Raw genomic sequence first — 24,739 nt, 5'->3', positions numbered from 1 at the left:
TTCCCAAGCCCCCAGACTCCTTTCCCTGGCCCCAATCCTATCCCCGTAGCCCTTACACCCTCTCTCCCAGACGGAGTGCCCAGCCCTCAGATTTCCATAGATCCTCTTCACTCCCAGACTCCCTTGGACCCCTGACCTGTTCTGTAGCTGTCCCAGAGCCCACCCCTTTTCTCATTCTAATGCCTCTCTCCAAAGCAGACCCCTCCTGAATTGCCTTTTTTTCTCAGTCTGCCCCCCTGGACTCCCAGCCAGCTCTGTCTTTATTGCCCCCCAGAGGTCTAGTCCTTCACTTCCTCATGCCCTCATGAGACCCGCTAGCTGATCCCTGGCCAGGAGCTGAGTCCAGAGCCCACAGATGCCCTCACTGCGTTCTCGCTTCCCCGTGGAGCTGGGCTCTGTCCGGGATCCAGGAGGCCAGGTGGGCCATCTGCATCGCCTGGCTATGGCCAGGGGCCCAGACTGGGGCCTCACCTGGCTCCTGCTGGAACTGCGTTGGGGGGACAAGATCCAGGGGCAGAATGGAGGGTGCAACTTCAGTTGGCCAGTCAACAATTGTGCAGCAGGCACCTATCGTGTGCCAAGGCTCTGTTGTCTGAGATGGGGCTTTATGGGTAAACGTGACCTCCTGGGTCATTGTGAATGAAATCTAATATGAGAATTTAAGAGAGTGATGAGAATGACGTAGAAAGGAGAGGTAAAGGGGATGGCCTTTCGGATAGGGTGATACTTGGGTCCCACAGTGCGAGTCAGTCATGCAGACAGCTGGGGGAAGAGCACTTCAGAAAGATGGAATAGCCAGTGAAAAGGCCCTGAAGTCAAAACACACTGGGTATGTGTAAGTAGCAGCAAGGAGCAAGGGGACTCAGGGAGAGAACTGAAGCTGAGGGGGCAGCAGGTACAGACAGGAAAGGGCCTTAAGAGGGGTGTGAGTTTTGTTGGATTTTGTTCTGTGCGTGATTGGAAACCATCGGAGCTGCAGGCAGGAAATTAACACTATCAAATTTAGTTTCTGTTTTTCATTGATTTTTGTAAGTTGATTGTGTATCCAGCCACTTTCTGAACTTGCTTAATAGTTGTAATTGTGTGTTGATTCTTTTCCTCTTTTGTTATCTGCAGACGGTGACAGTTTGGTCTCAGCTATTCCATCTTTAAACTCCAATCTCTTTTTCCTGTCATAAGGTACTGGCCAGAACCCCCAAACCTTGCTGTCAATGGACATCTCTTTCCTTGTTCTTGATATTAAAGAGAAGAGCCTATGTTTCTGCACTAGGTACCATGCTTGCTCTTTGGGTTTTGGTTTGTAATTTTTATCAAGTAAGGAAGTTCCCATCTATTCTTAGTTTTCTGCGGTGGGTTTTTTTTCTCCCTAATCATAAGTAGGTATTGAATTTTATCAAGTGCTTTTTTCTACTGGTGCAGTTATACGTGATTTTTGTCTTTTAGTTCATGAATGTGTTTTGTTACATTGATAGATTTTCTTTTGTTGAATCATCCTTGCTTTCTGGGAATAAATCGATTGGGTTACCCTTTTTACTTTATTTAGGGGCTTTGCGTATATGATCATAAGCTGAATTGATATATAGCTTCATTTCTGATTCTGGAAACTCTCATCTGGTTTTGGAGTTAAGGTCGTACTAGCCTCATAAAAATGAGCCTTGCCCTCTTTTTCTATTTTTCTGTTTTGGAGCAACTTGTATAAGGTTATACGTGAAATGAAGTGATTATCGTAATGATTATATTGTGAAATGATTTGTGTTTTAAGATGATCCCTCTGCAGGGCAAAACAAATGCAGAAAACCAGTTAGGATGCCATTGCAAAAGATGGTAGGCTACTGAGTAAAATAGGATGCAGTAAATGTGACATTCAGAGGTTCCTGAAGGACCACATTTGGAGGGATTTTGCGGCAGAGACCAAGCTAGGTTGGACCAAGTACATGATTAATTAGCTGTGTCTGCCAGTTACATAGGAATGCAAGGACAGAGACACCATGGGTATATGGGATAGAGTCTGGAGGAAGAGGCACTCAGGGATGATGGATGCAGAGAAACAGGGCTTGGGACATGATGGGTGTGGAGATGAAGGGTTGGGAGGGGGGCTCTGAGCAGGATGACGGTGAGTAGGGGATTGGCAAGGGCATGGAGGCTGAATCCAGAGGAGGTTACCACCTGGATTCAGCTCTTAAATGCAGTGTTCAAAAATAAACTTGAGAGATTTCCTGATAAAATCCAGAGAGTTTGCTTTTCTTGAATTTGGTGCTGACCACATGGGACCCGTATTCATAGAGTGAAGTAGAGCTGGGTGAAGCCTGCCTGCCCTAGACAGTGCACGAGGCTCCTATAAGCCCAAGTGCCCATGAAGTCCACTTCCTCCTGGCCCCTGGGTACCTTGGTGTGATTTTGACACCTCTGGGATGGGGGATGGATATTGGCATAGCAGGTAGATGTCACCTTGTTCCAGTTCTGTGGACTTATGGTGAGGACTGTGTTGAGATGGATTCTGAGGCAGAGTCCCCAGCAGCTGGAAGGTGGGCGTTCCAGGACACAGAGACGGAACCTGGAGTCAAGGATCACCCAGTCAAGGAGGGACTGTGGGGGCAGGGAACTGGGAGACGACCTCTGCCCCCGGAGTAAAGGGCAGGGGTAATCCTCAACCTTGCTGCCCCTCCGTTGTCCAGGTAGATGGTGAGAACTCTGCTGGGCAGACAGCGCTCTTCCTCGCGGTGCTGCCGGGCCACAGCTCTGCCGTGCAGCTCCCGCTGGCCTTTGGTGCCAGCCCCAACCAGTGAGTGGACAGGTGGTGATGCCCCGCACTCCCAGCGCCCTGAGTCTGAGTCCCAGGGAGCCTGAGAGCCAGGGCTGTCTTCCCCAGAGGCCTCTCTCCCTCAGACCCCCTTCCATCCCCTGATGCCCCTCCCATCCCCAGTGACCAGCCCCCACCTTGTTCTCTCAGTTCGCCCCTTCTTATCCTCCAGTGACTATTCCCATTCTCCCACTGCCTCCCATGCTCACCGCTATCCTCTCACCCTCTCAGACTCCACTGTGTTCCCAAGTGAGCCCCCCATCTTGATAGCCACCTCCCATGATCGTAGTGACCCCTTTATCCCTCAGTCCTCCCACCCTGCCACCTCCTGTCCCTGTTCCGTCCCTTTCCTAATCCATTACTGTTCTCATCGTTCTGCTGCAGCCGCTGCCTGGACGGCAGCACACCTGTGCATGCGGGCGCCTTCTCGGGCCGCAGCCTGGTGATGCTGCACGGGCTGCAGGCGGGGGGTGACCTGTGTCTGCATGACCAGCAGGGTCGCACCCCTCGGGAGTGGGCAGAGGAAGGCGGTGCCAAGCAGAGCTGGGAGGTGAGCCGTGGCCGGGGTGGGGTGAGGGCGTCAGGGCAGGCGCCCCACCCTGCCTCACCTCACGGGCCACCCCCTGTCCGGGTGCTGGAGCCGTTACAGCTCTGCCGTGCCCACACATCAGCACTGGTGCATGGCAGTGAGTTGGCACCCACTGCACCCCTGGGCCAGTTGCAGGCCAGCTCTGGACAGAGCCTGTGTGGTGATGTGCAGCTGATGCAGGCCGACAGGTAACAGCCCACATCCCGAAGCCTGCCCACCCACCGCTCCCAGCTACCCTGGACTTACTCTCAGACGGCCCTTTACCCCAGGGCACGGAGGCCGGAGCAGATCGGGAGAACCCCCCAAATCCCAGCCGTAGGGTTCGGCCAGGTAAGCGGGAGATGTTGGAGGGAGTGGGGACCACTCCGTCCTCCTCCTGCCTCATGGTCCCGCTCCCCACCCCCAGCGGAGCAGCTTGTGGCCACTGGGGCTGGTAACAGGTGGACCCCGAGGAGCGGCTGCCAGCCCGGGGCGAGCCCGACCGCACCTATGAGAGCAGCTCCCACACCCTCATGGCCAAGTGAGAGAGAGACCCCTCCCACACGCCTGCCTGGCTGTGCAGCAGAGCTCGGGGAAGAGTCCAGCTCTCCTCTCCCCTTACAGGGAAAACCCCCTTGTCTCAGACCCACACTCTCTCCCCCTCCCCGTTTCTCCAGCCTCCTGTGGAGGGGCCACCCCGTGACCATGACCGTGACCGTGACCGTGTGGCAGCTGCAGGCATCTGGAGTCCAGCCTGACGTGCTGTTGCCTGACCTTCAGCACTGCGGGTACGTCACCCCAGACTTCCCGCCAGGCCAGCCCAGTCCTGCAGAGCAGTCTCCTGCCTGCCCTCCCGACTCAAGTGTTTCGGAAACAGAAGCGCAGGGAGTGTGGCAGTGGCCGCGGTTACAGTCTTCACCTCTGGGCCAGCGCTTGGCATGAAGCCCTCCTACTGGTGTGACCCCTCCCCACGGGCAAGTGGGTACCCAGTTCTGTGCACTGTCTTGTAGGCCTCTGAGAGGAGGCGGGCGTAGGGAGGGATACCACAGACAGGGTGCTGGTTCTACCACTGCCAGGCTGTGTGACCCGGGGTCTCGGTTTCCCCTCCGTCTGGTGGCTGAGGCAGATCGTCAGCCCCTGGTGCGTGGCGATCTGTGCCCGAGGGCAGCCCCCTGCCCCGTGTGGGTGGGGGCCTCCTCACGAGTGGCCTGCTCTCTGCCTGCCCAGAGCCCTGCACCACCCCAGCCTGTTGCTGCTGACGGCACTGAGCCCCTCGGCCGACCCGTCGGGGCTGTGCCTTCTCTTCGAACCCGTGTGGCTGGGACCAAGAGAGGGGGCCCCTGCCCTGTGCCGGCCTGTTGCCTGGCCACCTGCCTGGCCACCTGCCGCTGCAGGTGCTGGAGGCCCTGCTGTTCCTGCAGGCCCGCTGGCGTGCTCCTGGAGGCCTCAGCTCCCATGCTGTGCAGCTGATGCAGCCAGGCCTGGCCAAGGTGGGCAGCCTGGAGCACGGGCGCCCGCTGCACCAACTCTGGCTGCGGCCCAGGTGAGCGCCTGCCTCACTCGCCTGCCCCTGCGTCCCTGTCCGGCGGCCACTGGCTCACCGGGTTCCTTGGCCTCCACAGGCCACAGCAGGGCTACCCGTGGGGAGGCACAGGCCCAGGCCCAGGCCCAGGGCTGCCCCCACATCCCGAACTGTACCCGTGGTTGCCACTTGAGCTCATCTGTGGTAACACACCTGCCGCCACCTCAGACCTCTACAGCTCCTGCATCCTGGCCCAGGAGGTCTTCACTGGTCAGCGAGTGACCCCGCTCCCTGCCCCAGTGAGGCCCCCACCCGTTTGGGTCCCCCAATCATGCTTCCTCACAAGAGAGCTTCCCTGGGCTGGAAGAGAAGGGCCTGAACTGGAGGCCGGTGAAGGCTGAACTGGAGGCCGGTGAGAGCCCAGCTCTGGACCCCCTGGTGCCAGCCCCCTACCAGGCCCTGGTTCGGGCTGGGCTGGGTCTAGGGCCTGCTGACCACTGGGGCAGCCTGCAGAGTACACAATACCTGCTGAGGAAGGCCATGGCTCAGGTATAGGGCAGGTCGGCCAGGGTGGGTGGTAGCCCTGGAACCTCAGGCAGGGCCCGTGTCCCACACCCAGCCTCCTCTCCACAGGACTCAGCCTCTGACGTGAGCTCCCCAATGGATTGGACCACACTGTGCCCTTCACCCCAGGGGTCTCCACCAGGTTAGAGGGCAAGGAGGGGATGGTAGCAGGTGCTAAGCACAGGTCAGCTGTGACCCCACCCCATTCCAACCAACTGGTCTGTTCCCCCAGAGCCAAGACTGCACTCAGGCCTGTGCCCCCTGTGATGTCCCCAGGCCCCTCCTCATCCCAGGTAGGAGCCAGGACAGGCATGTGGAGGACCAAGGGAGCTGTGGGGCACCTGGGCAACCATGCCAGCTCTCTGCAGGTCATGGGCCACAGCAAAGTCCAGAGGGGTGCAGCCTGGGACTCGGGCAGCAGCTTGACTCTAGGCAGCAGCTCGAGTCCCAGCCCCAGCCTCTGCCCAGGGCACAGCCCCACAGCCAGCGTCAGCCTGGACCACTGCCTGGAGCCCAGATCAACAGTATGGATACCCTGAGCCCTGTGCCACCAACCATTTGCTCACCTGTGACCCCTCCCTCCAGTTGTCACCAACCCCAATTTCCCTGGCTGCCTCTCCTCTGACCAGGGACCCGCTGGGACCCCCAACTGTCCACTCGATGACCTGTGACCCCCAACCAACCCTGCTTCCCCCAGGGCCCTGCCCTGTACTCCAGCCTTCAGGACTCAGCCTCCCTGCTGGGGACTCAGAGCTCTGAGGAGCAGTTTGAGAGGAAGTTCTCAGCCAAGATCCAAGCCCTGCAGGGGCCGTGGTGGCACACACACAGGGCTGCCCTGCTGACCCCCAGCCCTGTGAGCCCACCCCCTGCCTACTGACCCACAGGGAGGCTTCCCACACCCTGGAGACTGCTGGCAGGGAAGGCCACGAGGGCAGGTGAAGCAGAAGACCCTGAGCCCAGCCCCTGCCCCACCCCACCCTCCCAGGGCCATCCTGAGCTCCGTGGCCACCGGGTGGCAGCTCTAGTCTTTTACTCCTGCAGGCGCCCAGCCCTGAGCTGATCAGAGGAAGTCTCTTCCCCAGCCTGCAGAAGTGAGAAATGGGGCACTGGTGGGGGGCCACAGGCCCCTTCCTCATCCCTGAGATAACCCTCACCTGCCCGCCACCAACCCCGCCCCCCACCCCCAGGATGGATCTGCTGGAGATCATAGCAGAGCTACAAGGTGGATGCCAACTTGAAGACAGGCCCAGGCTCAATCCCACTCCTGACACAAACTGTTAGGGCACCCATGGCCCCTCCTCTGCAGATATTGCCCCTCAGAGTCTCCCAGGAGTGACTCGCCACTTAGCACCTGCTGAAATGATAAAATGAGAAAGCAACCCATCTGTTACTGCCTCTTTATTCACTGAGCCTGGTCCCAGCATGACACTAGCAGCCACATTTTCACCATTTTTATTCATTAATCTTGTCAGATGGTTTAGTGGGGTATGTGGGGGGAGATGGCAGGAGCTGTCCCCCCACCCCCTGTGCACAGGACAGGACATGCTGGGAACTCCTGGAGAGAAAGGGAGGACAGGGAGTCAGCCTAACCCTCTCAGATTTGTGCAAGAGCCCCCAGGATGGAGGGTGGTGGGGTGATGGGCATGCCCTTCAGCCCAGGGTAGGTAAGCTATGATAACAGGTTAGGGCCACATCAGAGGCAAGTTACAAAGTTAGAAACCTGGGGTAGGGGTCAGGAGCTCAAGAAAATACAAAACAAGGGATTAGGTTGGACCAAGATCAGTGAGGGAGAAGAGAAAGGAGGAAGGTCTCTCCCAGCTCTGGCTCAACAGTAGCTTCGGGTCTGGCCCTCAGAGTGGAAGGACCAGCTGGGAGTGGGGTAGGGGGGTGGGGGACCAGCCCCCTCCCTTCCTTGCCCCCCATTCCTGTACAAGGACCCTCGGTGGTGCTCGCCCCCCCTTCCATAGGCTGGTGGGGCTGCCCTGTAGGGGAGCGGGTCTGGAGGGCCCCAGGGCCCAGGCACCCTGTGAGGGGTGTGGTGGCCCCAGGGGGCCCGCTGTTTCTGGGGGAGGCGGGGGGCTGGGGGACCAGGATCAGAGCGGCTTCTGGGGTGGGCCGGAGGGGAGGAGGAGCTGGAAGAGGCGGGTGAGGGACCCCTGGGCCCTAGGGCTAGGTTGACATAGAGGGGCTCAGGTCGGGTGGGGCGCCGGGCAGGGTGCTGGGGGGCTGAGTAGCCAAGGTGGTCGTGGGGAAAGCAGGAGGGGGGTGGTGGGTAACTGAGCAGGAAGTCGGGGGACCTATGGAGTGGTGGTGATTGGCCAAGCATGCCATACGAGGCATTGAGCCTATCTGGGGGCATGGAACGCAAGGGACTCCAGGACCGGGTGGGACCAGAGTAAGGGGACCCCTCGCCTGCCTCGATCTCATAGTACAGGTTCTCTCCTCTGTCCAGTGGTGCAGGGGGACCCAGGGGGCTCCTCCAGACTGGGGCTGGGGAGCTGGGCTGGAAGGATGGGGAGCCAAGGGGGTACAAGCCTGGCCTGGGGACCCCGAGGAAGGATGGTAGGCACTCCCGGGGGGCTGAGGAGAAGAAGCCAGGGGTAGGAACCTGTGGGGGGACAGAACACAGGAAGTGGGCTGCCATCTCTGGCACATCCCTGTACCTCCCACCTGTCCTGAGCTGGGCACTGACCTGGGAAGGGCCCCTGGGTCCCCTCCTTGAGGTCCCCGTGGGCCGCTGGCTCCTCACCAGGCTCCCATCGCTTTGTTGTCTTGGTAGGGAGGGTGGGGGTCCCGGAGCCCAGGCACCTGGGTGGGCTAGGGAGCGGGGGGGTGGCCCACTCCCTGAGGTCCCTGGGGGCTCACTGCCCACCTCCAGGGACAGCGAGCCGTGGAAAGGGGAGTGGGGAGCAGACGGGGTGCTGCCCTGCTCCTGCTGACTCTGTCTCTGAGCCACCTGCTGAGCCCGCTCAGCCAGGGCCAGGGCCATGAGGCGCGCTGGGTTTTTGGGAGGCGGGGGCGGGGCCCCCCCAGGACGAAGGAGGGACAGGGGTGGGGGCAGCAGCGGTGAATCCATACCAGCACCTAGGAGAGGAGTGGGAAGAGGAGTCGGCAGGGTCTTGGGCGCAGCCTCAGGGCTGTGAGGGTGCGGGATCGGGGGGCTGGACAGTACTCACCATGCTGGCCTTGGGCTCCCCGGGGACCAGGCAGTGCCAGCTTGCTGCAGATCTCCTGTTGGCAGGTGTCGCTCAGCTGGGCCTCAGCTCCACGCAGCAGCAGGGGGATGAGATGGGGGCGCAGGCCTGGGCTGGGGCTGAGGGCTGGCGCTGGGGTGGCCGAGGCAGGTGTTCCTCCAGCCCCCAGCAGCTCCAGGACAGCGGGTGGCACCGATACAGCCAGGGGCTCTGAGATGTCCAGGGCAATGGGTGAGGCAGGGCCGGTGGGTCCACGGGGCGAGAGGGCCTGGGGGGTCACCCTGGGTGGAAAGGCAGAGGCGGGGGCCGGGGGTGCCGGGCTGGCGGGAGGTGCAGGGTCCCCTGGGGTGGGGCTGCTGCATCGAAAGGTAAGGGGATCAAAGTCAAGCCCCCGGAGCCCCTCCAGGCAGCGGGGTGGGCTGAAGTCCAGCTCGTCCCCATCATCTAGCCAGGCTGAGGCTCGGTGTGAGGGGGAACCGGAGAGCGCCCCCAGCCCAGCTGCGGAGGACTCGGAGGTCTCGGAGGACTCGGAGGTCTCGGAGGACTCGGAGGATGATAGGCTCTCGCAGGAGCCAGCAGGTGCTGGGCCCACAGGAAAAGCATCACTGCTGGAGTGGGGTCGCCGTAGCCTGTGCAGCCTCTGGAGGCCTGGAAGGGCAGTATGGGGGGTGCAGTTAGGGGTTAGGGGTCAGAACTTTACATACCCATATACATCAGTGAGAACAGGACACACCACCCAGTAAGTTGGGGAAATAACATGAAGAGGCACGTCCCTGGACAGGGTCACAATGGCTGGGAATCCAGGGAGAGCTGTTCAGACTCATGGGTGATAAAGGAAATAAATGGCAAGTCCATGAAGAGAATCCTTCCAGACCCAAAGGCAAGAATGAAGTCTGACGACCCCACTGGCTGTGAGCATGAGACCAGCAAGATCTCATACACAGTGGCTGGGAGTACAGCGTGGGGCGACCACGTCTGGGAAATACTTGGGCCTTGTCTTGTACAGTTGGACGTGAGCATACCGTACAGTATGCACCTCCACTCCTGGGCGAGCTCATCAGAGCCCCCAGATCCATCAGGAGGAGGATGGACAAGCAACTCCCAAGGGGACACCCACACATGGAACACTAGAGAGTGACGGAGAGGAAGGAGGCTGAGCTATACTCAGCAGCGCGGACGGCAGCCTATAATGTAGCGGTGAGTGAATCCACATATAGCACGATACCGCTTTTAATGGTACCCTTTAATTAAAGTTTCAAAACAACTAGAACTTCCCAGTATGTTATTGACGCCTGCACCTGTATGTGATAAAACTGTAAATGCAAAGGGATGAAGACTGTCAAATTTAGAGGATGCCTGTGGTGGGGAGGCAGCAGGTGGGAGGGGGAAGAGTTCGCAGGTAACATAGTGGCGCTCTTTTAGTTCTGGCCAGTGGGTTCATGGGTGTTCATTATACTATTTAATTTTTTTTTCAAAAGGGATGAATAAAAGACTTTGAAAGGACGCTGCATGGACCAGTGATCATAGTGCATCAGGAAACAAGGGTGAAGCTTTATCCAACTTATTGTACCTATGGTCCAGATTAAAAACGAAAAAAACCCAAGACCCCGAAATCTGAAAACACCACTTGGAGGCCAGCTCAGGGCCCCAGTCCCTCCCAGCTCCACCTGGGCATAGGCAGCGCTGCCCTGTGCTCACCAGCCCCGCTGGCCTGCGATGACAGAGACTCCTCACTCTTGGTAGATCTCAGCGTGACAGTGTCAGGTCGGCTGCCTGCAGGGAGAGGAAGAAGGGTCACGGGGGGCACTACACAGTGCCTCTCTGACCACCACGCCAGCTGCCCGGCCTCTGACCTGAAGGTGGCGGTCGGGCACGGGTGCCCCCTAGCCAGGGAAGAGGCTTCTTTCGGGGGATGCTGGGGCCCCGGCCCAGGGCAAAGAAGGTCTTCCAGCTGCTACCCCCAGGCTTCCGCTGTTTCTCGCCTCTCTCCCCTTTCCTCCTGGAGTTTGGGTGAGACACAGGAGGCAGGCTGAGAGCTGGGGCCCCCCGGCGAGCCCCTCCCCTTCCAGGCCTCCCACTCACCTTTCCACAGGTGAAGCTGGGGCCTTGGAAGTTGTGGGCTCGGTGGGCGTCCCCAGCCGGCCCTGGGTGCGAGCCTGGGCTTCCTCCAGCGTCAGCAGGCGAGTGGAGGGGCCGCTGCCCGCAAGGGACTTGGGCCTGGGGAGGAGGCAGCGGCCTGGGAAGTCGGGAAAGGGGGCAGCCGTCAGCTCTGGGACCATTCAAGGCCACAGGCAAAGCCAAGCGCTACAGCCCAAGCCCCGGCCCAGCAGCGTGCCCACCCGGGCTGGCAAGGCAGGGGGCCAGGGCGGATCAGGCGGGAACGGGTGGGCAGCAGGCAGGTGAGGAGGAGGCGTGAGGCAGAACGAGCTGATGAGGAGGCAGCTCCCAGCAGCCAGCGAGGACAGCGGCTCTGGCTTCAGTTACCTCGAGCCAGAGGGCCCTCCGACGTGCTGAATCCTGACTGGGCTGGGGTCCGGGGCAGGGCGGGGAGTCTGGGTGGGGCTGGGGCGGGGTCAAGTCTGGGGACCTCCCACCTCCTCCCAGGTGGACCCAAGGCCCCGAGCGCCCCCAGGAGCTACAAGGGGTGAAGGAAGAACGATGTCCGGGCCAAGAAGTGGGGATCCTGAGCGTAGGAGCTGAAATGAGAAGGGGGGGGAGGGGAGGGAGAGGCCGGGGCGGGGTCCTCAAGGAGCCAGAAGGGAGGTCCAGCTTCAGTGGGATAGGGATGGGGCTGGGAGCCCACCTGCCCTCCCGCTGCAGCCCGGACAATGAGGGGGCAGTAGTCAGGACATCGGGGGTGGATGGGCATACCTGCAGGGTCAAGGCCAGCAGAGGTGAAAGTGTCGCTGAACAGGACGTCCACGTGGGTGAGCAGGAATTCCACCACCACCGACTGCACCCGCACCTCCCGGAAGGCTGCTGCCCCCCCCAGCCCCACTGACTCCAGCTCCATGGACCTGGATGGGAGGACGGGGAGGGTGGCCCGGTGCCTCGAGCCCCAGCTGGTGGGTTCTGGCCAGGCGAGGTAGGGAGCCTTGGAAGCAATGCCTATCATTCAATGTCTCTGACCCCGTCAAACTAAAACTGCATTCTCAACCCTTCCCCAAACCTGCTCCCTCCCTGCCTATCCCATTTCAGTCAGTGTACTTCTTCTAGTGGTTCAGGCCAAACACCCTAGAATTGTCCTTGGCCCGTCTTTCCCTCACACCCACATCCAGTCTCAGCAGACCCTGTTGGCTCCACCCACAAAGTCTATCCAGAATCTAAACTCTGCTCCTCCACTACCCCCACCCTGGCCCAGCCTCCATGCTCTCCCTCCTGGACCATCACACAACCTCCTCCCTGGTCTCCCTGCTCCCATCCCGCCCCTACAGCCTGCTCCCCACACACAGCCAGAGGGAGCCTGTGAACCCCTGAGTCAGATCAGGGCCCTCCTGGCTCAGAGCCCTCTTCTGGCTGCATTTCACTCCTGGTAAAAGCCAAAGTCCTCACTATGACCCACAACCCATAAGTCCCTCCCCTACCTGGTCCATCACCTCTCTGACCTTACCATCTCCTCCCCCTCAACCCCTCCCTCACTCACTCAGCTCCAGTCACACTGGCCCCTCTGCTGCTCCTCCAAAACACTAGGCCCTGACCCAGCCCCAGGACCTTTGCACTTGCTATTCCTTCTGCCTAGTTTGCTCTTCCTCAGATATCCACATGGGTCCTTCCCTCACCTTCTGCAGGTATCAACTCAAATGTTACCTTCTCAATGGAGTCTTCCCCACCCACTTCATTTAAAATTGTAAACCTCTATATTCCAGGTCTGTCTTTATTTTTTCTCCTGTAGTTCTTATACCTACCATGTACCATCTATTTTATTTATTTACTTATCTGTTTCCCAAGAAGAACTGAACTCCTCCAGAACAGAGAACTTGCCTTTCTTGGTCACCATCAAATCCTCTGGGGCTTACCCTGCTGCTGGCCATGGAAGACTTCTTCCTGAAGCCTTCACTGCCAGTCTAAACATTTCAAATGCCATGGCCCTGCAGATCTCCCTTCCCCACTTTGTAATCTTTCTCCTTGCCACTCATCACCATCAGACAGCGCTCTGTGTTTTTCTTGTAATGGTTCACTGTCATCTCCCGCATGAGAATGTGAGCCCAGAGCACAGGTTCCTGCTCACTACTGTGTCCCCGGTGCTGAGAACAGGGGCTGGCATACTGGCATCCAACACTTAAGAAATATGTGAAATGAACAAGAGAGCAAAAGCTGGGTGGGTTCCTGGGGTGGGGGAGGGGGAGACTCAAGGCCCAGCCTGTGGGAGGGAGCTAGCGGGGCAGGCTGGTGAGCTGCCAGCTTACCGTAGCAGGTTGGGTGCCCAAACAATGGCCAGGTTGCGGGCATGCATGCTGGTGTTGGCACTGTGTCTCGCCATGCGGGCCAAGTGCCTCAGCAGGTACTCCAGGGTCCTGGGGGTGGAAGCAGAGGGGGACGCCTGAGCCTCAACTCCCTTGGGAGCCCACCACAGCCCTTCCCTGCCCCTCCTGGTTTACCTGTAGTGCGGCGGGGGCAGCTGCTGGATGACGTCGTGGACCCGCACCAGGCGTTCCTCCTCCCCAGGCACTGACATGGCTTCCTGAGATTGTGTGAGCATGAATGAGGGGGGCCGCACGCCTCCCAGCACCCTCCAACCTTGCCAGCGCCCTCACTCACGCTGAACTTCCCGTAGAGCTGGTATGTGAGCAAGGGGTTCGGCAGCTCTCGGAAGTAGAGCTTGCAGAGGGAGGACACGCTGTGGATGTCCTGCAGGAAGGCGGGGCCAGACAGTTCAGGGATCCTCTCACTGTCAAACTCATGCCTGAGGCCACCAGGTCAAGGAGGAGGAAGATTCGGGTCAGAGCTAGCCCACCTGGCCGTGTCCTTCCCCCGCCCCCTAAAGTGTCCACAGGTGGATGCAATCCTCTTCCTGTGCTGGGCTCTTCAGAGGCTCTCAGAACCTTACTGAGCCCCCCTTCCCCCCAACAACCCTATGTGCCAAAGACAAGGGCACCCCACTTACAGAGGAGGACACTGAGGCTCAGGTGGGAGATGCCCTGCTTGTAGCTACCCAAGGCTATCTGCCTCCACAGTGTGACCGGGCTCTGTCCACAAAGTTGTGCCATTTTCCTGGCTCCAAGAGGTCACACTGGAAAATGCAGCTGAAATCCCAGCGGCCCCTGCTCACAACCTGGCGGTGTCCCACCCTCTCAGGTAAAAGCTCTATGCACGTGACCTCGGCCTCATCTCTCACTGCCCCAGGCTCCATGCGCTTGCTTCACGGCCTCCTGTCAGCTTGGAAGCCCATGCCTCACTGCTTCCCACCTCTTCAACTGTTGTTATGCATGCTGCCCCTCCTGGGCTCAGAACCCATCCTGTGGCTCCCCTCTTACTCCCAGTAAAAGCCCAAATCCTAACAGTCATCAAAAAGGCCCCCCATGGGGCTTCCCTGGTGGCGCAGTGGTTGAAAGTCCGCCTGCCGATGCAGGGGACACGGGTTCGTGCCCCGGTCCGGGAAGATCCCACATGCCATGGAGCGGCTGGGCCCGTGAGCCATGGCCGCTGAGCCTGAGCGTCCGGAGCCTGTGCTCCGCAACGGGAGAGGCCACAGCAGTGAGAGGCCCCCGTACCGAAAAAAAAAAAAAAAAAGGCCCTGCATGCTCTGCCCCTAATCATTTCGCAGACATCATCTCCTGCTGCTTTCCCCTCACGCTGGCTGTTCCCTCCAACGTGGATAAGCACATGGCTCGCTCCCTCACCTCCTCCACAGCGAGCTCTCCCCCAGGAGGCCTTCTCCGCCCACCCTACTGAAAACCGCAATAACCGCCCCCCCCCCCCCGCCGTTTTCTTATTATGATCTTGCTTACCCCTGTCTTTTTTCCTCCATACCACTTGTCACCTATTGTAAACGCTCTCATTTCCTTGTTTGGCTCCCCCTCTAGCACGTGGGCCCTGTGAGGGCAGGATTTTCTGGTTGTCTCATTCACCACTGCGCCCCCAGTGCCTAGTGCTTGGCATGTGGCAGGTGCTCAGTGAAGGCCGACCCCTCTGCTTTGAGTGCTTGTTCTGCTCTCACCTTTCAGACCTCAGCTGGGGTGTCACTTCCTCAAGGAAGCCTTCCCTGCCCCCACCCCGGTCCAACCCTGCCCTGTGCCCTCCCAATAACTCTGTGTCCCCAGCACATGGCACAGGGCCTGGAATAGAGATGATGCTCAATAAATGTTTGCAGAGGGAAGGGGTTGGTGGAGGGTCCTCACCGTAGCCTCTGGATGTTGGATGACACACCCGAGAGCCGATAGATTCCATCTACCACCCCATGGGCCTCGATAAACTCAGAGCAGCAGCGAAGCACCTGGGGCACTGGGAGAAACAGCGGGGTCAGGGCTGGGCAGGTTGCAGCCTGGGTGGGAGGATCGGGCAGGGCAGGTGGGCCCAGGCCTCACCATCCTGGCCTGAGTTGCTGAGGTGCTCTCCAAGGTCACAGCCGAAGACCCTCTGCCGCAAGATGCCCCGCTGCCGCAGCCGCTGCCGGGAAGGGCGGGAGTGCATGAAGGTGCGGAGGAGGCCGGCCAGCTTCCCACGCGGCCGGGGCACAGCTGTGGGTGTAAAGGCGGGTCAAACAGGGTCAGTGCAGCCCCCAGTCTGATGGGGTGGGAGGCAGGGGCCTCGCCCCTCGTTTGCATTACCTGAGGTCAGAGAGGAGATACCCTGGGGAGCTGGGACACCACCCGGGGGACCGTCAGCATCTGTGGGGCGAACAAGGGGTGGAAAGGATGGATGGCAGACAAAGGATGCAGGAGGGCCTCCCCACTTTGCCCAGGACACTCACCCCCCTTTAGTCCTGGACCCGGCCGCTCTGTGAACAGCTCCACACACTCGCTGGGGAAGAATCCGACCTGAGGAGGGTTTGGGGTCAGTGACTGGGCCATCTGAGCTGGCGCAGTGCCCCGACCCCACCTGTCCACCCCAAGCCAGGCTCACCTGGAAGCCCCGCTTGCCCCGCCACCAGCTCCGATCCTCCGTGGGCGGCATGTCGATCACTGAGACAATGTCTCCCACCTGGGAGTGGGCAGGTGTGAGGAGGGAGGGTCAGAAGGCGCAGGGGAAGTGGGGACCCAGCTGGAGTCTGCTCCTCCACAGCCTCACCTCAAAGGACAGCTCGTCTGGTGCCTGGGCTGTGTACCGCTTCACCACATGGGCAGCGGCCACCGCAGGGATATTGAGTGAGGCCTCCTCACTGAGGAGCAGTCGCCGGCCGTGGTTGTCCAGCTGAGATGGAAGAGAATGTGGCAGGGAGAGGCCGGAGGAAGGCGATAATAAAGACGGAGAAGGTTCCTCCATGCCCAATGGAGGCCACCACCTGTCTCCCACCCAAGAGCCCCTGTCACTCAGAGCTATTGGTCAAACACCTACATTCTTGCCCCTCCCAAAACAAAGCCCTTTCCATGTCCCAGGACTCCCCTGCCCGAAGTCTTTCTGATACACCCCTGCACCCTCGTCCTCCATAGCAGACACTGCACATCTGCTATCTAAAAACCTGCTGCTTAGGGCTTCCCTGGTGGCACAGTGGTTAAGAGTCCGCCTGCCAATGCAGGGCACATGGGTTTGAGCCCTGGTCCGGGAATATTCCACATGCCACGGAGCAACCAGGCCCGTGCACTACAGCTAGTGAGCCTGCACTCTAGAGCCCGCGAGCCACAACTACTGAGCCCGTGAGCCACACTACTGAAGCCCGTGTGTGACAACTACTGAAGCCCGCGCTCCTAGAGCCCGCCCGTGGTCCGCAACAAGAGAAGCCACCGCAATGAGAAGCCCGTGCATCGCAACGAAGAATAGCCCCCGCTCCCTGCAACTAGAGAACGCCCACGTGCAGCAATGAAGATCCAACGCAGCCAAAAATAAAATAAATTAATTAATTTAAAAAAAACCCAACCCTGCTGCTTTAAGCCACTCTTAGCCCGGCATTCTGTGAGCTACAGCCAAACCTATTTCTAACCAATATACCTTGAAATTCTCACATCCCTACAGCTCAACACCTGTGTGCGCATGCGCGCACACACGTTTTTCCCTCATAGGCAAGCGCCCACACAGACACTGAAATACCAGCGTCTCCTCCACTCCTACTCGTTTCTTTCCTGTGCCCACACACACCCTCCCAGGCTGGTTCTTGCTCCCCAGACATCCCTCACTCACTCCCAGCTCCAAGCCCTCCTGCCCGGGCCCACCTCCATCCAGGTGAGCACGGGCCCACAGTTGAGGTTACTGTCCACCAGCCCTGACAGGGTCTCCAGGTACTGCAGCAGCAGCGGCACCAGCATCTGGGGGCAGGTGGTCAGAGTGGGCTATGTGAGAAGACCCCGCCCAAGACAGCCCACTGCCCTCCTATACTGCCCTAGCTCGCCTCTGGCAGAGCCGAAATTCAACTTGTACGCATGGGTGCTGCTCCGTTCGCTCTTAAGTACTGAAATGCTGTCATATTAATTGGTTAAATAGACTATGCCGAGTCCCCGTGTGCCCCCATTGGTGTGGCCATTCTGACCCTTCCATGAAACCCCCGGGAACTCCCTATGATCCTACAACTAAAGGGAGTCTCCAGAACCCTGCTGCAGTTCTAAGGCCTCTGACTGGCTGGGACTCGGGCCATACCAGTGCTTAAATATTTCTCTATTCCCCTGCCTTGATGGTTTCACACATCTCTGATGAGGACACACCTTGGCTGAGGTAGGGGCTGGGACAACAAGTAGTTTACCTGGGCAGCCCTGGCACCCTCTGGGGGTGGGGGAAGCTCTGGGAGGCAGGAAAACCTCCGGTCAAATATGCAGCGGTGGAGGTGGGCGTCCAGGGAACGGAAGTCATCATAACTGCGGAGAACTGGCCAGGAACGGCCCTGTGGGAGAGGGAAGGACAGGAGGGAGCAATGGTTCCATTACCCTGAGCTGAGGACTGTGGCAACCAGTCCGCCAGGCTCGATGAGAGGTAGGGGTGGGTGGCCTCACCTGACAGGTCACCTGCACCCCAAACACCAGTTCATTCTCTCCAGAGAAGCTGGGACCTTCACGCTCTGGAGACAGCAGGAGCTGTAGAGGGAAGCAAAGGTCCAGGTGCGGGTCTCACTTTTTTCCAGCCCTGACCTCTCCAGATCGGCGTTATCTAAGGATGGGTCTGTGTCCCCCTCCTGAGCCTCCCCAAAAGCAGGGCCTCGTGATGTCTTAGTCAGAGTACAGGGTCCTGGCACAAAGCATACACCTAACAAAAAGTTGTTGCTGAATGAATAAAGGAACAAATGAATGAATGAACAACTCTCCCCTTCTGCCCTGCAGCTCCTGCCACTGAGCAGCCAGTCCCAAGGGCAGGTTTCAGCGGGAAAGTGGCTGATACTGCTTCAGGGCTGGGTGGGATCTTGCCTACCCACCTGGTGCTGCCCCCATACCTGAATGTGGCCGAAGTCAACGTTCTCGTAGTGGAAATGGGCACAGTCAGCCAGCCGGGGAAAGGGACCTCGAGGAGCCGAGAGCCTGGGGGACAGGTGACATGTCACTAGTGGCTCCTGCACTTGGTTCCCCTCCTAAGTTGAGCCTCTCCCTCACCTCTCACCTCTTCCCAGGCTTGCCCTTCACACTGGGCCCCCCAGCTGGGGGCAGGGGCTGCACTGAGCCTTCCCCTGGGCCATCCAGGCTGTCAGTGCTGCGAGCCTGTAGAGCAGAGAGAAGAATCAGAGGCCCCCAGAGATGGGAGCAGAGAGACAACGGGAGCATTGTTATCTGTCAGCCTGGGCCTGCGGGCCCGAATTGCTCCATACACTGCCCTGAGCAGGGAGAAGAGGGGTAGGTCAGGGGGAGGTGAAGGCTGGGCTGAGGGTAGGTCTGCTTCTTCGTGTGTGGTCTGGGGTGGGGGGCTGGCAGAGCAGGGCCCACGGGTGAATTAGGGAAAGAGCATGTTGGTACCATCTCTCCCCATTTAAAACCCTCCTGTAGCCCCAGCACAGTACAGTCATCTCCCGTATGTGCCTCTCCACGCCTTTCACAGACATCTGGACAGTCACTGCTCCCATCTTATCAGTCTTCCTGCTTCCACCTCTCCCTCCCTGCCAGCTTCTTCACAGCAAGAGCCTGTATAACTTTCACAAAACACAAATCTGCCTCTGTCTCTCCACAGGTCATGAATCTTCAATGGCTCCCTGTTGTCTTTAAGATAAAGTCTAGGGCTTCCCTGGTGGCGCAGTGGTTGAGAGTCCGCCTGCCGATGCAGGGGACGTGGGTTTGTGCCCCGGTCCGGGAAGATCCCACATGCTGCGGAGTGGCTGGGCCCATGAGCCATGGCCGCTGAGCCTGCGTGTCCGGAGCCTGTGCTCCGCATCGGGAGAGGCCTCAACAGTGAGAGGCCCGGGTACCGCAAAAAAAAAAAAAAAAGATAAAGTCTAAATATTCTGGTCTGTTTACCTCTCCAGCCTCATCTCTTCCCACTGCCTCTGCTCTCAGAGCTCTCAAACTTCTAAGAGTCCAACAAAAGTACCATCTTCTCATTTCCTTCTAGGGCTTTGCAAAGGCTGGTCCTGCTGCATGGAACACTCTTCCCCATCCTTTCCGTCTTTTCACTTATCCCTCAGGTCTCAGCTCTCATGTTCCCACCTCTCGAAAGTTCTCCCTGACCCTTCAGGCTCTGTCAGGCTCCTCTTCTGGACTCCCGCAACCCCTGAGCCACCCCCATCCCAGGCTTGATGTTGCCTGAGCTTCCCTCATTACAGCCTTGAGCACTCTGAGGTGTCCCTGTCTGGTGACAGTCCAATGGAGGAGTCCATCTCCCCCATTGGACTGGGACTGAGTCCCTAGTCCCCCAGCATTGCCCAGCACAGAGCTGGGCACAGAACTGATGCTCCTCACAGGTTGGGTTGTGCCTGATTCCTCTCTGGGTCCCAACGCCCAGTGCCAGCTCAGTCACACAGCAGGGGCTGGGTAAACTCTGATGAATAAATTAACCATCTGCCAGATGAGGATTCCTCAGGCTGGGCTCTAGCCTCTCCCTCCTTCGTATCTCTGCAACGCCGACTTCGTCCTTTGGGTCTCACCCTTGGGTGGGTGCCTCTCCAGCCCATGAAGCTCCCCAAGGCAGGAGGGGATCTGACTTTCTCTGTGCCTGGAGCAAAGGGGCTACACAGAGGTCTCAGTGAATGTTAAGTGAGCGAATGAGGGAATGAATGGATGAATGAGCAGGAGCAGCAGGGTGGGAGAGGGAGATGGTGGGGGAGGGTGGATGAGGACAAGAAGATGGAGAGGACCCAAGGATCACATCGGGGTACAATGCAGGCTTGGGATTAGGGTGGAGTAGGGAGGAGGGTAGCAGATGGAGAGGCTGAAGTAAAGGTTCAGGCTGATGGGGGATAAGGGAGGGTTGGTTGAGAGGGACTGGGAAGGGGTGAGAAAGACGAGAAGGAGAAGAAAAGGGTCAGGCTGAGGATGGAGCCGGGTGGGGGTGGGGCTCAAGAATGAGAAACCGGCTGATGGTAGGAGGAGGAGGGGTCTAGGCCAGGGAGGGGTGGAGGCTGGGATGAGGACGCTGAGGATGGCTCTGGGATAGGGGCTGTTGAAGGACCCAGAGAGCCTCAGCAGGCCCCTGCGGGGGCCACTTGGAGGATGCGGGGTCCTTCCCTGGACCAGCCCTTTTTCCTCCCAAGTCTGGGTCTTCCGCCACTGTCACCCCCATCCAGGGCGTGGAAGGGGGATGCGCGCTGAGGGGGCGGGGCTCGGGTAAGAGCTCGGGCCCAAGACCAGGCCGGGGTACGAGAGGGACCGCGGTGAGGGGTGAGGGGCGGCGCAGGCCGCGGGCTCGGGCGGGGCCGGGGGCGGGGCGCGCGGGGCGTGGCCCCGCGCGGACAGACTGACTTCGCCGACAGATTGACGGCCGCGTGGGCGCCTCACCACCATGGTCGCGTAGCCTCCTCAGGCGCCGGCCGCGCTGGACCCCTCGCTCGTCGTCTTCGTCGCCGATGCCGCCGCCATGGCGACACAAAGGGGAGGGCGCGAGCTGCGCGCGGGCGGCTGCAGGCCCCGCCCCTAACGGCCGCCCGTGGCTCCGGCACTAGCCTCACAGGGGCGGGGGCAATGGGGGACGCGGCGCAGCGTCTCATTGGCTCCACCCTTGGCCTTAGGACGACGCCCCGCCCACCTGGCGGATTTTCATTGGCTTGGGTCTCATTTCTGGCTCGGTCTCTCCGGTCCCGCCCCGCGAAGTTTGACAGCGCCACGCCTATGCCTGCTTTTCATTGGCCGTCATTCCCCTCCTGAGACACACCCTCAGGTTCTTTATGCTTTGCTTCTAACATTTCTAACACTAAGCTGTGGACCCTTCCCTTAGTCCACTGTCAGTGACCGCTCCTCTGCCACTTTCAATTGGCTTCTTCCATGGCCTCAAGCTTTTCTCCATCCCCTAAGCAGCTCTTCAAAGTCTCGGTCCTCTGACCCCACTTTGTCAGTCCTTGACCCCTCCCCTGCCCACAGAATACTAACAACATTGGCCTCTGGATGTTTTTCCCTGGCTCAGATGCCCTGCCTGGGACATAACCCTAGGCAATCTGCGACTTAGCCTCCCGCTACTCACTGGACATTTTCCTTGCCTCCTCTTCTACTGCTTCTTACAGGCTGGCCTCCAGCCTTGACTCCTTTTTCCTAGGAATAAATTTAGCCTGCATGCCTGAACATGACCACGCCTCCTATAAAGCCAGTCCCAATTGTTCCCGCTGTTGACTGAGGCTCAGAAAACACTCTGTAGGGACTTCCCTTGTGGCTCAGTGGTTAAAGATCCGCCTACCAATGCAGAGGATACGGGTTCGAGCCCTGGTACGGGAAGATCCCACATGCCGCGGAGCAACTAAGCCCGTGTGCCACAACTACTGAGCTTGCGCTCTAGAGCCCGCAAGCCACAACTACTAAGCCTGCATGCCACAACTGCTGAAGCCTGCACACCTAGAGCCTGTGCTCTACAACAAGAGAAGCCACTGCAATGAGAAGCCTGCGCACCGCAACCAGGAGTAACCCCCGCTTGCCACAACTAGAGAAAGCCTGTGCGCAGCAACAAAGACCCAACACAGCCAAAAATAAATAATAAATTATAAATAAATAAATAAAGACAGCTCTCTGATCCCTGGACCAGGTATGTACATTTTAAAAAAAGAAAGAAAGAAAAAGAAAACACTCTGTAACAACGCCCTTTCCAAGAGAATTTGCCATTGGTCATGCCCTCAACAAGGCCCTCGAAGGTACATCCTTGATCCACCCATTCATTCATTCAAAAACTCTGATCGCTTAATTTGTGGATATATCAGTAACCAAAACAGGGGAAAATATAACCTGCCCACATGGAGCTCAAAAGCTAGTGGGAAAAGACAGTTTACAAAATAAGGATTTTAAAATATAGAATATTAGAAAGCGATAAGTTCTATGGATAAAATTTAAGCCAAGATTGGGGAAAGGGAGTGCTTGACTGAAGGGTAAATTTACAGCTACTTATTTCAGTTTATTGAACTTGCTGACCTCACTTCCATAACAGGGATTTCCTACATGAATTTCCCTCTGCCCGGAGTATTCTCTGCGCGCCACCCCCACCCCCACCATTAAAACACGACTGCAAATTCTTTCACACTCCTCTCATGAAAAGGTAGAGTCTATCTCCATCTGGGCAGGATTGTGACAACTTCAACCAACAGAGAATAGGAATGAATAGAAATTGACACTATGTGATTTCCAAGGCTATGTAGTAAAAGGCAAAGGCATTCTTCGTCCACTGGAATGACTAGCTCTGGAGCCTTGAGGCATCATGTGAGAAGTGCAACTCTGCTGAGGTAGTCGTGCTCTGAGGAAGCATAAACCACATGGAGAGACCTTGTATAGGCACTATAGTCCGTAGTTCCAGCTTAAAGTCATCTGAGCCCTGATGTCAGACTTGGGAGTGAAGAAGCTCCAGAGATTCCACCCCCAGCTGTCAAGCCACCTTTGTCTTCCCAGCTGAACCCCTAGACATCATGGAGCAGAGACAAACTGTCCCCAACTGTGCCCCGTCCAAATTTCTGACTCACAGAATCCATGAGCATAATAAAATGATTGTTTTATGCCACTAAGTTTTGGGGTGGCTTGTAACCCAGAAATAGCAATTAGGATGGCCCTTTGTTAGTTATTAATTCCTGTCTCAGCTCAAATATAACTTCCTCAGGAAAATTTCTAGGTCCCACTCACCCCCCAAGATCAGATTCTACTACTATAAACATCTTTTTTTCTCCTTATATCTAAGCAGCTATTTCCTTCTTTTGATTTTATTTAAATGTATGGTTTGTTCAAAAAGACTGAAAACAAGTATTTACCATGTCTGTGACATACAGAGCTACTTTTTACAGAAATCTATCCTATCTTCTCTTTTTTTGTAAATACAAATATCAAAATAATCCTGATCATATATTCTCCAACATTTTATTATAAAAATTTTCTAACATACAGCAAAGCTGAACAATTTTACACCCGTATACCCACCACTTAGATCCTACCATTAGCATTTTACTATATTTGCTTTATCTCACATCTACCTATTACTCTATTCGTCCATTAATCTAATTTTTGGATGCATTTCAAAATAAATTAGAGACATTGTATACTGTCTCCTAAATACTTCAGCATGCATATCCTTCATTGGAGTTCAATATTTATTTTTCTTTTGAGGTAAACCTTACATACCATGCAATTCATAAATTTCACTGAATTTTGACACCTTTGTAGTCAAAATCCTTATCCAGGATGGCAACTGGACTTTTTATATGGCATCCCAGGGCTCCAAAAGGAGGGGGACGGGGAGAGATGGAGAGAGAAGAGAGACTGGGAGAAAAACAGGTGGAAATTATATCATCTTTTCTAATCCAATTTAGAAAGTTAAAGTAATATCACTTCCTCTGCATTTTATTTGTGGAGGCAGTCACAAAGTTCAACCCAGTTTCAAGAAAGGACATAGACTCTACTTTTTTGATGGGAAATGTGTCAAAGTAGTCACAGATAAAACAATAGGTTTTTCACAATAGTCCGGACAGGTGACGATAGCCTAGACTGGGGTGGGGCAGTGGAATGGGGAGAAAGGCAGGGTTAAATTCTGGAGAGATTTTAAAGGTAGAGATGATAGAACTTGCTGGTCAACTGACTGTGGGTGTGAGGGAATGAGAGGAGTCAATGACAGCTGTGAGGCTTCTGACTGAGCAAGTAGAAGGATGGAGCTGAGAGCCAGGGAGGAGCAGGTTTGGGGGGAAGATTAAGATCTGTGGAGTCTGAGGCATCTCTTAGACCTTTCTGTGTGGATGATGAGCAAGCAGCAGGGTACAAGAACCTGAGGTTCTAGGCTGAAGACACGAATTTGTGGACTATCCGAAAAGAGATGGGGTTTAGAGCCCATGATGCCAGATGAGAGCCCCTGGGATTGACTGTAGATAGAAAAGTCAAGGCCAGGGCCCTGGGACACACTAAAGTGACAGGTGTGAGGCACAATGAGGAGGCACAACCAGAGAGGTGAGGAGAGGGCTGGGGCTCTGGAAGCCAGGAAAAGAAGTGCTTCAAGGAGGGGGTGGGGATCAGAGCACCAAATGCTGCTGCTGGGTCAAGCAGGATGTGGACTGAGGCCTGACCACTGTCCAACACTCTGATGACTCTACAAGCTTCATACCCAGAGGACAGTTCCTTTGGTCTCATCTGAGACAAGAGGATCCACTCCTGAGTTGAAGGTCAGATAAGGTGAGTCCCAGTCTTGCCCGGAACCCCTCTCCTGCCCTCATAGAGGATGAAACCAGAAGACACTTTGCTTCAGTGGTCAGAAACTAGGGTGAGGTGGGGCAGGGCAGAGCTAGGGTGTGTGGGGGGGGAGGCGGGGCATGGGAGCTATTTCCCTAAATTAGCATGACCCTTGGACTTTCCAAAACAACTTCTTTCTCAGAGACAACCAGTAACCTGAAAAAAAAAATGTATTAGGAAAAATAGAATCTGTACAAT

At 57.2% G+C, this 24,739-nt stretch overlaps 1 protein-coding gene across 2 annotated transcripts; it reads right to left on the bottom strand.

The window, feature by feature from the left end:
* Positions 1-7,279: 7,279 nt before the first annotated feature.
* Positions 7,280-17,047, bottom strand: ARHGAP33 (Rho GTPase activating protein 33; the record flags this gene model as incomplete). Of its 2 annotated transcripts, XM_082862556.1 has the most annotated exons (17): positions 7,280-8,062; positions 8,147-8,538; positions 8,631-9,296; positions 10,347-10,421; positions 10,502-10,647; positions 10,731-10,884; positions 11,520-11,665; positions 13,055-13,162; positions 13,247-13,329; positions 13,407-13,551; positions 14,987-15,089; positions 15,173-15,325; positions 15,416-15,475; positions 15,559-15,625; positions 15,711-15,788; positions 15,876-15,998; positions 16,955-17,047. In XM_082862556.1, 17 exons carry the CDS (start codon positions 17,045-17,047, stop codon positions 7,280-7,282), a joined length of 3,375 nt encoding a protein of 1,124 aa, XP_082718682.1. The 2 variants fall into 2 exon arrangements, with proteins under 2 accessions (XP_082718682.1, XP_082718681.1); XM_082862555.1 differs by having other exon boundaries at positions 7,280-8,538.
* Between the last annotated feature and the right edge of the window lie 7,692 nt (positions 17,048-24,739).

The sequence above is a fragment of the Leucopleurus acutus genome (assembly GCF_964270905.1).
Source record: "Leucopleurus acutus genome assembly, chromosome: 20".
NCBI lineage: Eukaryota > Metazoa > Chordata > Mammalia > Artiodactyla > Delphinidae > Leucopleurus > Leucopleurus acutus.
The sequence above is the reverse complement of the archived record's forward strand: the minus strand, read 5'-3'. Positions and strand labels throughout refer to the sequence as shown.